Below are 12,217 nucleotides of genomic sequence, written 5' to 3'. Positions count from 1 at the left end.
ACCTACACATCTTTGGACTGTGGGAGGAAACCAGAGAACGTGGAGGAAACCCACGCAGACACGGGGAGAACGTGCAGACTCCGCACAGACAGTCTTAAAGTTTGATTATTAGTCTCACAAGTAGGCTTATATTAACACTGCAATGAAGCTTGTGTGAAAATCCCTTAGTTACCACTCTCTGGCACCTGTTCGGGTACACTGAGGGAGAGTTTAGCATGGCCAATGCGCCTAACCAACACGAGGGAGAACGTGCAGACTCCGCACAGACAGTGACCCAAGCTGGGAATTGAACCCGGGCCCCTGGCACTGTGAGGCAGCACCATTAACCACTGTGCCACCATGCTGCCCTTAACCAAAGCCCAGGGGGCATAGGTTTAAGGTGCGAGGAGCAAGGTTTAAAGGAGATGTACGAGGCAAGTTTTTTATACAGAGGGTGGTGGGTGCCTGGAACTCGCTGCCAGAGGAGGTGGTGGAAGCAGATACGATAGTGACTTTTAAGGGGCATCTGGACAAATACATGAATAGAATGGGAATAGAGGGATAGGGTCCCCGGAAGGGTAGGGGGGTTTTAGTTCAGTCGGGCAGCATGGTCGGTGCAGGCTTGGAGGGCCGAAGGGCCTGTTCCTGTGCTGTAATTTTCTTTGTTCTTTGTCTTTTGGAGTGTGGGAGGAAACCGGAGCACTGGGAGGAAACCCACGCAGACATGGGTAGAATGTGCAAACTCCACACAGGCAGTGACCCAATGCCGGGAATCGAACCCAGGTCCCTGGCACTGCGAGTCAGCAGTGCTAACCACTGTGCCACCGCGCCGCCCTTGATGTGTTTCCCCTCTTCCCCCCCCACCCCTCCATTCCATAATAATCAAGACATCATTATTTCTCCTCTTGTCTCGGAGCTAAGTAGAATGTAACCTAGATGAAATAGTGAGAGATCACTTTTTGACAGCTGAAAATTGAATTTAGGCCGCCCAGCTTATCGAGCCCGGAATTATTCTTCCTGCCGACTTCAAAATGAATTACCTCAGAGAAGCACTAAACACTTCTCTTCAGCTCAAAACACATTAAAAAAAAATCAGCCACAGACGTCGTAGCTCAATTCTTGACGGGGAGAATTTCTGTTCTTCTTCTTTTGCTGCTGTGAATGTGTACCTTGATTGACAGGAAAAAAAATTGGTTCCAGGTCCTCAGAGTCGGGACTCTCCCGAGGCTCCGAAAGTCAGGAGACTGGGGCAGTCTGCGTCTGTTCTGAAGTTGTGATTGGGGGGGGGGGTCCAGGTTGCCATAGATTGGAGAGCGGGGGGGGGCGGCTGCCCTCGATTGGGCCACACTTGTCGTTGGGTCACCAAGAAAGCAAGAGTGTTATTTCACCTTCCGTGACCCTCTTTGCTTTCCAGCGTGGAGATTGACAGCTTGTTATCTGGCGGAGTGTTATTACCTCCGGTAGAATTTCAAGAGATGTTACAATTTAATTACAGGCGTCTCCAGAGGCTCTGTGCAATAAAGGACCCTCGGTTTAGTACCTTCTTTCTATTTTCCATTTCGATTCGCTTATTGAGGTGAGTCATGTGACTCACACTGATCTGGAAATAGTCTCCTGTCAGATGAAGCTCTGATCCAACGACGTGCCTTTTCAAGTTTTAAGTTTGGAGTCTATTTATTAGTGTCACAAGTCGGCTTATATTAACACTGCTATGAAGTTACTGTGAAAATCCCCCAGTCGCCACACTCCCGGCGCCTGTTCGGGTACACTGAGGGAGAATTTAGCACGGCTAATGCACCCTAACCGGCACATCTTTCAGACTGTGGGAGGAAACCGGAGCACCCAGAGGAAACCCACGCAGACACGGGGAGAACGTGCAGACCCCACATAGACAATCACCCAAGCCGGGAATTGAACCCGGGCCCCTGGCACTGTGAGGCAGCAGGGTAAACGTAGGGTTATGAGGATAGGGTCTGGGTGGGATTGTTGTTGGTTCAGTCGCGATGGGCCAAATGGCCTCCTTCTGCACTGTAGGGATTCTATGATCCTGGCCAATGTTACTTCCTCAACTGCTTGTTCTTACAAAAAAAAAGATGGACTGCTTATGTTTCTGTTCATTGGTTGTGGATGATGTGTTGGGCGGAAGTTCCCGTGTGCAACAAACTCGCCGTTCCAGAAATTACCTCCCTGTGATTCAATAATCCGTCACATGAGCTTTCCCTCAGGATTCCTCCGTTGGCATGGCGATCGCTGCCTCCCCTCGCCTGACTAATACCTACCCGGTTACGCTAAACCTCCAACTTAACTGGATAATGTGCAGCCTTTAGGCCTTCATGAAGTGAAGTAGATAATGCCACGATGTGATGGTTGTTCAGATAAATGGCCATCAGAGACACTGGCTCCAGGCTGTTCAAACACACACACACACAGTCCCTGTTAGAAATGGGTTGCGTTGACGTGAGGGTATGATTGATGGAGATTGAGAAAACCACGAGTGCTGGAAATCTGAAACAAAAAATAAGCAGGCAAACACAGCGCCGAACCACGGGGAGGCTGGTTCGTGTTTTATGTGGCGATCTCTTAACCAGGGTTAACTCCAAAGGATCCGAAAGAAAGACTTGTGTTTATATCAAGTCCTTTGTGACCATTAGACATCCTGGAGTGCTTTATATCCAGTTAAACACCTTTAGTCACTGACATAATATCGAAAACATCCATACACAGCAAGATCCCACAGACAGCTGAGTGATAAGGACCAGGCAATCTATTATAGCCACGCTCTTGAGGAGTCAGAACTCACCAGTGCAGTGGGGAGGACTCCTGCCTCCCTCCAAAGGGTTAATCGTCTTCTCCTGTCAGATTCTAAAAGACATTTGTCTTTTTTCTTTCTTGAACTTAGAACAGCACGGCTTCTGAAAATTGTAGGGATGGGCTTGAGTATGAGTAGTATATCGCTGGGGAGAGAGAGCTAAACTGAGTAACAGATACTGCACTGACTAACGGGCACCGGGGAGAGAGTTACACTGACTAACAGGCACCAGGGAGAGAGTTACACTGAGTAACAGGCACCAGGGAGAGAGTTACACTGACTAACAGGCACCGGGGAGAGAGTTACACTGACTAACAGGCACCAGGGAGAGAGTTACACTGACTAACAGGCACCAGGGAGAGAGTTACACTGACTAACAGGCACCAGGGAGAGAGTTACACTGAGTAACAGGCACCGGGTCAGAGAGTTACACTGACTAACAGGCACCAGGGAGAGAGTTGAACTGAGTAACAGGCACCAGGGAGAGAGTTACACTGAGTAACGGGCACCAGGGAGAGAGTTACACTGACTAACGGGCACCGGGGAGAGAGTTACACTGACTAACAGGCACCAGGGAGAGAATTACACTGAGTAACAGGCACCGGGGAGAGAGTTACACTGACTAACAGGCACCAGGGAGAGAGTTACACTGAGTAACAGGCACCGGGGAGAGAGTTACACTGAGTAACAGGCACCAGGGAGAGAGTTACACTGAGTAACAGGCACCAGGGAGAGAGTTGCACTGAGTAACAGGCACCAGGGAGAGAGTTACACTGAGTAACAGGCACCAGGGAGAGAGTTACACTGACTAACGGGCACCGGGGAGAGAGTTACACTGACTAACAGGCACCAGGGAGAGAATTACACTGAGTAACAGGCACCGGGGAGAGAGTTACACTGACTAACAGGCACCAGGGAGAGAGTTACACTGAGTAACAGGCACCGGGGAGAGAGTTACACTGACTAACAGGCACCAGGGAGAGAGTTACACTGAGTAACAGGCACCGGGGAGAGAGTTACACTGACTAACAGGCACCAGGGAGAGAGTTACACTGAGTAACAGGCACCGGGTCAGAGAGTTACACTGACTAACAGGCACCAGGGAGAGAGTTGAACTGAGTAACAGGCACCAGGGAGAGAGTTACACTGAGTAACAGGCACCAGGGAGAGAGTTGCACTGAGTAACAGGCACCAGGGAGAGAGTTACACTGAGTAACAGGGACCAGGGAGAGAGTTGCACTGAGTAACAGGCACCAGGGAGAGAGTTACACTGACTAACGGGCACCGGGGAGAGAGTTACACTGAGTAACAGGCACCAGGGAGAGAGTTACACTGACTAACGGGCACCAGGGAGAGAGTTACACTGAGTAACAGGCACCAGGGAGAGAGTTACACTGAGTAACAGGCACCAGGGAGAGAGTTACACTGAGTAACAGGCACTGGGGAGAGAGTTACACTGAGTAACAGGCACCAGGGAGAGAGTTACACTGACTAACGGGCACCAGGGAGAGAGTTACACTGAGTAACAGGCACTGGGGAGAGAGTTACACTGAGTAACAGGCACCAGGGAGAGAGTTGCACTGAGTAACAGGCACCAGGGAGAGAGTTACACTGACTAACGGGCACCGGGGAGAGAGTTACACTGAGTAACAGGCACCAGGGAGAGAGTTACACTGACTAACGGGCACCAGGGAGAGAGTTACACTGAGTAACAGGCACCAGGGAGAGAGTTACACTGAGTAATAGGCACTGGGGAGAGAGTTACACTGAGTAACAGGCACCAGGGAGAGAGTTACACTGACTAACGGGCACCGGGGAGAGAGTTACACTGAGTAACAGGCACCAGGGAGAGAGTTGCACTGAGTAACAGGCACCAGGGAGAGAATTACACTGACTAACGGGCACCGGGGAGAGAGTTACACTGACTATCGGGCACTGGGAGAGAGTTACACTGACTATCGGGCACCGGGGAGAGAGTTACACTGAATTACAGACACTGGGGGGAGAGTCGTACACGGGATAATATTTACTTGAACACGAGACATAACTATTGAAGGAAGATGAGAATGATGTAGATATCAGGATAGCAAGCTATATGGGGGCTTTACCATGGAATCCTGACAGTGCAGGCGGAGGCCATTCAACCCATCACAGCTGCACCAACTCCCTTGCCCAGCTACACCCTTCCCCTGTAACAATTCTGTGATTCAGTGACGGTGGAATTGTATCAAGCAAAGGTGGCACAGTGGTTAGCACTGTTGCCTCACAGCACCAGGGACCTGGGTTCAATTCCCGGCTTGGGTCACTGTCTGTGTGGAGTTTGCACATTCTCCCCGTATCTGCGTGGGTTTCCTCCGGCTGCTCTGGTTTCCTCCCGCAGTCTGAAAGCCGTGCTGGTTAGGGTGCGTTGGCCGTGCTAAATTCTCCCTCAGTGTAACCCGAACAGGTGCCGGAGTGTGGTGACTAGGGGATTTTCACAGTAACTTCATTGTAGTGTTAATGTAAGCCTGCTTGTGTCACTAATAAACTTTTTTTTAAAAATGTGGGTGTTGACTGCAGTCTTGCCTTTTGTATTTACAGTTCCAGTATGGTGGAGATGGGGCAAAGGGTCCTGTTGTTTCAGCCCAAGAATATCAAGCTCAATCCATCCTCCAACAAGCAAGGGTAAGTGATGGTGGAGCAGCCACAGACCTCAATCCAAGACTTTCAGCAACCTCCCAGCCTTTGATAACGAAGAGTCTTGCCTAGTGCACGCTTTAAGGATTAACAGAGCCAAGGCTGATCAGCAATGTTCGCATTGAATGACAGAACAGCCCCAAGGGGCCAAACGGCCTCATGTTCCCAATGTTCCAATAAATAAGGGACCGATCCATAATAATATCCTCAAGACCAGGACTGAACCTTCCCCCAGGTCATCCAAAAGCCCCACCGTTCCAAGAAGCATGTCACCTGTTTCTCCCGCCCAGAACACGGAGAGATACATTCATGCACAGAAACAGGCCATTCAGCCCATCTGACCAGTCCTGGTGTTTATACATGAGACTCCTTCCCACCCTATCTCACTCAATTTACATGTCCTTTTATACCCGTTACCCTCCGTTTTATCCAACTGTCTCTTCGGTGCAGCCACACAATTCATTCACCTCCCCACTGGGAAGGCGATGGGCGAGTGGTATTATCGCTAGGCTATTCATCCAGAAACTCAGCTAATGTTCTCGGGAACCGGGTTCGAATCCCGCCACGGCAGATGGTGAAATTTGAATTCAATTTTTAAAAATCTGGAATTAAGAATCTGCTGATGACCATGAAACCATTGTCGATTGTTGGGAAAACCCATCTGATTCACTAATGTCCTTTACGGAAGGAAATCTGCCGTCCTTACCTGGTCTGGCCGACATGTGACTCCAGAGCCACAGCAATGTGGTTGACACGCAACTGCCCTCCAAGGGCAACTAGGGATGGGCAATAAATGCTGGCCCAGCCAGCGACACCCATGTCCCATGAACTAATTTTTAAAAATTCAATATTTATGACGGAGAATGGTGAGAATGTGGAAGTCACTGGATAACGTGGTCCTTCCTGAATTTTCAACTGGATTTATTGTTGGCTGCCTTAGATTTTATGATGCCCAAGCTTTGGTCTTCTGGCGGGTGGGAAGCGTCTGTCCATCTACCCTATCAAACCCTTTCGTAACCTTAAAATCCCGCTGGCAGGCCACCCCGAAGTCTTGGCCTTTCTAGACTGACTTGCTTGAAACTCACTGTCTCTCTCTCTTGTGTTTATCTCCAGCTTGCAATGAAGGGTCCGCCAGGTTCGATAGGCCTCACGGGAAGATCAGGCCCAATGGTGAGCACGAGGTTTGATCAGTGACGGGAATAGTTGGGAGATCACACGTTGAATGATGGTACTGTTTCAGTTGAGCCTCTGATTTGGAGAGGTTGTTGATCGTTTTTCTACTTCAGTCGGTTCCAATAATCGGTTGTGAACGTGTTCGGGCCTTCTCAATATTTCTCCCGACAATCATGAGAACCCCTGAGTGTTTCTGTAGTGTAGTGTTCATCACGTTTGGGTCATCAAGGGACAATTTAGCATGGCCAATCCACCCAACCTGCGCATCTTTGGACATTAAGGGACAATTTAGCATGGCCAATCCACCCAACCTGCGCATCTTTGGACACTAAGGGACAATTTAGCATGGCCAATCCACCCAATCTGCGCATCTTTGGACATTAAGGGACAATTTAGCATGGCCAATCCACCCAACCTGCACATCTTTGGACATTAAGGGACAATTTAGCATGGCCTATCCACCTAACCTGCACATCTTTGGACATTAAGGGACAATTTAGCATGGCCTATCCACCTAACCTGCACATCTTTGGACACTAAGGGGCAATTTAGCATGACTAATCCACCTAACCGTACATCTTTGGACACTAGGGTGCAATTTAACATGGCCAATTCACCTAACCCGCACATCTTTGGAGTGTGGGAAGAAACCTCCGCAGACACGGGAAGAACAGGAAAATCCACACAGTCACCTGAGGCTGGAATTGAATCTGGGTCCCTGGCACTATGAGGTAGCAGTGCCAACCACTGTGCCATCGTGCCACCCCAGTGGTAGGGAAGAGCTGAAGAATCTCCAGTCTACCCTTGGGCACCGTCTAGGGGTCAAATTCAACATGGAGGAGTGAATGATCTAGTGGGCGATGAAGAACATTAGACCCTCTCCGTCACCAGCTGAGAGGGAGCGTGGGTAATTGGCTCCAAGATCCCTATTGGCTCTCTGTCTACAGTTTGGTGCTGGGAGTTGTCCTTTTTTCTGTGATGCCCTTTGGTCAAATCTTACCGCTGCCGTCCACTTGAGATGGGAAGGGAGGACTGAAACAGCTTCCTTCCCTTTCCAGGTCAGAGGTTATTGGCAAAAGACACAGTGGGAGAAGGGTCACTTTAAAATCATCTATTTTCTATTGGGCGGGGGTGGGGGATTCTCTGGTCTTCCCGCCGAGTGTTTCTCAGGGCGGGAGGCGGCGCGTCGGTGGTGGGATCTTCAGGTCCCGCCGCGGTTAATGGGACGTCCCATCGACCCCACCCTGCCGGGAAATCCGCGGCAGAGGGTGCGTCCAGAACATCCCGCCGGTCTGGACAGCCAGAACATTCCGGCCATTTTCTATTGAAAATTCTTCCTGAATTCCATCGAGTCCGTGTAACAAAGTCGGTGGGACCCAGCGGGCGGGATTTTCCTGTGCCACAGGAATGGTAGCAGGCGGGAGACGCACCGTGCGAAGGTCTGTGGACCTCGGACGGGACTTTCCGGCCTTGGGGGTGAGGAAGGCTGGAAAATCCCGCCCATCGAGTGGGTCAAGGGAGAACAAAGATGGCTGCCGATTGGACTTACTTTAATGTTTTCTTTCTCACCCCCGCCCCCCCTTACAGGGTCTCCCTGGTAACGAAGGGCAGAAAGGAGATGCTGGAGATATGGGCCCGCAGGTAAATGCCAAAACCGTGCGTGATGATAACCAACAATGAGGATTGGTTCAGTACACAAGCGGGGAGTGTGCCGGGACAACTCGGAGGGGGACAGACTGAAAGACGCTGTGAATCAGTGGAAGGGATTCCACCCCCCCGCCCCCACCCCCCACCCACCCCCAAAACATCCTTCCCCCACAATAAAACTGAAACATCTCTTGGAGAACTTTCAAAGGAGCCAGAAGACAATGGGGGCTGCCTTGAGCAGTAATGGGAAAACATGGAAGATAGGAGCAGCAGGAGGCCATTCGGCCCTTCGAGCCTGCTCCGCCATTCATCACCATCATGGCTGATCATCCAACTCAATAGCCTAATCCTGCTTTCTCCCCATAACCTTTGATCCCCAAGAGCCGCCTCTTGAATACATTCAATGTTTTGGCATCAACTACTTCCTGTGGTGATGAATTCCACAGGCTCACCACTCTTTGGGTGAAGAAATGTCTCCTCATCTCCGTCCTAAATGGTCTACCCCGAATCCTCAGACCCTTGGTTCTGGACTCCCCCCACCATTGGGAACATCCTCCCTGCATCTACCCTATCTGGTCCTGTTATAATTTTATAAGTCTCTATGAGTACCCCCCTCATTTGTCTGAACTCCAGCAAAAACAATCCTAACCTAGTCAATCTCTCCTCATACATCAGTCCCACCATCCCCGGAATCAGCCTGGTAAACCTTCGCTGCACTCCCTCGAGAGCAAGAACATCCTTCCTCAGAAAAGGAGACCAAAACTGCACACAATACTCTCGGTGTGGCCTCACCAAGGCCCTGTATAATTGCAACAACACATCCCTGAGTTAAAATTTACACACCTTGTTGCACCTTCGGAGGGGGTGCTGCATTGTCACTGGGTGCCATCTTTTGGATCAGACTTTGGCAAGGTCCTGACCTCCCGGGGTGGACATCTCCTGGTACTGTCTTCAGGGACCACGGCTGTACTCCTCCCGTTTAACATCAGTAAATCAGACGATCGTGTTGCCATCACGTTGCCCTTTGTGAGATCTTGCTGTGCGCAAGTTAATTTCCAATCTTCCTTCATTACAACAATGGCTACGCTGCAAATATGGTTAATGAGGGGACACTTTGAGGATGTTAAAGGTGCTATATCAATGCAAGTCTCTTGTTTTTTTCTATTCCAGGGTCCCCCAGGTTCTCCCGGACAGAAGGGGCTGATAGGAAAACCAGGAAGAAGGGTAGGAGGCTCCTTCTTCAAATTAACCGGTTGGGGGGGCGGGGGGGGGAGTCATTTTCAGAGGGTCATTGTATTACAGCAACGAAAGAGGCCATTCGGCCCACTGTGTCTACGCCGGCACCTATCTCTTCTGATCCCATTTTCCAACACTTGGTCCAGAGCCATTTTGGGGAGGAGGGTTTAGCAGAGTTTATAACGGATCACTGCTCCATCATCAGCAGCTTGCCACGGGGTGAAAATGAGCCCCAGTGCGTGCACAACATCTGATCCTGTGGGAGAACCCCTTTTATCAGGGGAGTGGTGAGAATGAGGAACTCGCTACCACAAGGATGTGGTTAACCTCATTGCGTTTATAGGAACTTAACAGAACTGCCATTTACAGGGGAGAGTTCCAAATTCTACCACTGCTTGTGGGGAGGGGTATTTCCTAATTTCACTCCTGGAAGATAATCTTTAGACTCTGTGCCCTAGTCCCAACCAGAGGAACAGTTCCTCTCCAACTAGCCTATCTTAAAACTTCAATCAAATCATCTCTTAAGCATCTAAACTCAAGTAAATCCTTATCTCTGTTCATGCTCGCAATTCAGATCTTACATAAATTGGTATTCAACAATGGGCAGACGGTGGCACAATGGTTAGCACTGCTGCCCCACAGCGCCAAGGACCCGGGTTCGATTCCCGGCTCAGGTCACTGACTGTGTGGAGTCAGCACGTTCTCCCTGCAAGGGTTTCCTCCGGATGCTCCGGTTTCCTCCCGCAGTCCGAAAGACGTGCTGGTTAGGTGCTAAATTCTCCCTCAGTGTTACCCAAACAGGCGCCGGAGTGCGGCGACTAGGGGATTTTCACAGTAACTTCATTGCAGTGTTAATGTAAGCCTACTTGTGAGTAATAAATAAGCTTAACGTGCAAGCTCCACACAATGTGGAGGGACAGGAAATCGAACCCAAGTCTCTGGCGTTGTGAGGCAAGCGTGCTAGCCACTGTGCCACCGTGCTGCCCAATTGTCTGCATGGGTTTCTTTTGGGTGCTCCGGTTTCCTCCCGCAGTCCAAAGATGTGCCGGTTAGGTGGATTGGCCATGCTAAATTGCCCCTTAGTGTCCAAAGATGTGCTGGTTAGGTGGATTGGCCATGCTAAATTGCCCCTTAATGTCCAAAGATGTGTAGGTTAGGTGGATTGGCCATACTAAATTGCCCCTTAGTGTCCAAAGATGTGTAGGTTAGGTGGATTGGCCATGCTAAATTGCCCCTTAGTGTCCAAAGATGTGTAGGTTAGGTGGATTGGCCATGTTAAATTGTCCCTTAGTGTCCAAAGATGTGCAGGTTAGGTGGATTGGCCATACTAAATTGCCCCTTAGTGTCCAAAGATGTGTAGGTTAGGTGGATTGGCCATGCTAAATTGCCCCTTAGTGTCCAAAGATGTGTAGGTTAGGTGGATTGGCCATGTTAAATTGCCCCTTATTGTCCAAAGATGTGTAGGTTAGGTGGATTGGCCATGTTAAATTGTCCCTTAGTGTCCAAAGATGTGCAGGTTAGGTGGATTGGCCATGCTAAAATTGCCCGAGTGTCCCAAGATATGCGAGATTGGCCATGCTAAAATTGCCCCTTAGTGTCAGGGAGGTTAGCAAGGGAAATATGTGGGGTTATGGGGATAGGACCTGCGTTGGATTGTGGTCGGTGCAGGCTTGATGGGCTGAATGGCCTCCCTCTGCACTGTAGGGATTCTGGTTACTCTCGGGTGGATTCACATCACTCCTGCACAATTCACTCTTTCTCTACCGTGACTTATCGCTGATATTCGGCCCAATGAAAGATTGAAAGTTGTGGTTTTGGTGACATTAAAAGCTGCAGATGGTTTTACCATCTTGCTATCCTGATCAACTCTGCATTTCGGGGCTGGGAGTTAAGCGTTCCTCCATCATCGACACTTTAAACCTCGTGTGAACCCTGATGGTGAGGAAATATAATCGGTAACCTTTCCAACCCGCCATCTCCAATCTCCGGTGCTGAGAAGAAGTGGATTGAAAGTTGAAAGTGTTGTGACACTGTTCACTCAGTGAGCTGCCGTCAGGGATCTTGGCTTCCCGGATATCCGCACTGAATGGTATATGATATGACATCTTTGGCTCAGGCTTTACAGCGAGCTGGCAGGGCTCCAAGCTGCTGCTCGCTAATCCCCAATCTTGGCTGACACTTTGCGTTGCAGCCTGCGATTATATACAGTGAACATGTGCATTCCTGTACAAAGCCAGTGAGCTCTGCCTGCAACTGTCTCCCCGAGATACGCACGCAAATCAGCCATTCACAAAAGAACTGGCTTCACATCGCTCCTCTGATGCTGCACCTGTCTCCAGCGCTCATTGTCCCTCTCTTCTCCCTGTCCTGCTCTCCATTCCCCTTTCTCTCTCCTCTCGTTCCCTCTCTACTTTGTTCTCACTCTCTACCTCCCTTCCTCATCCAACCCCACCGTCATCCACACCCCCCCATTCCATCCGGCTCCCTCACTAACTTTATCCAACTCTCCTTAAACCGTCTCCAACCCCCCCCCTCTCCACCTCCCCCTCATCCCCCTCCCACTCTCCCCCCTTCTCCACTCCCCCTCACCCCCTCCTCCCGCCTCCCCATCACACCCCCCCCTCACCCCCCTTCCCCCTCACCCCCCTTCCCCCTCACCCCCCCTTCCCCCTCACCCCCCTTCCCCCTCAGCCCAGC

The 12,217-nt window shown here is 50.3% G+C and overlaps 1 protein-coding gene across 1 annotated transcript in view; it reads left to right on the top strand.

The window, feature by feature from the left end:
• Nucleotides 1-12,217, top strand: part of LOC144507597 (uncharacterized) — a 282,765-nt gene that overhangs the window by 167,909 nt on the left and 102,639 nt on the right. The window contains exons 13-16 of the mRNA XM_078234752.1: nt 5,369-5,452; nt 6,578-6,634; nt 8,225-8,278; nt 9,455-9,508. Coding sequence (XP_078090878.1) covers nt 5,369-5,452; nt 6,578-6,634; nt 8,225-8,278; nt 9,455-9,508 — 249 coding nt within the window. The remainder of the gene's footprint in view (nt 1-5,368; nt 5,453-6,577; nt 6,635-8,224; nt 8,279-9,454; nt 9,509-12,217) is intronic.

The sequence above is a fragment of the Mustelus asterias genome, chromosome 19 (genome assembly GCF_964213995.1).
Source record: "Mustelus asterias chromosome 19, sMusAst1.hap1.1, whole genome shotgun sequence".
NCBI classification, from domain to species: Eukaryota; Metazoa; Chordata; class Chondrichthyes; order Carcharhiniformes; family Triakidae; genus Mustelus; species Mustelus asterias.
This window is presented reverse-complemented; position numbering and strand designations above follow the sequence as displayed.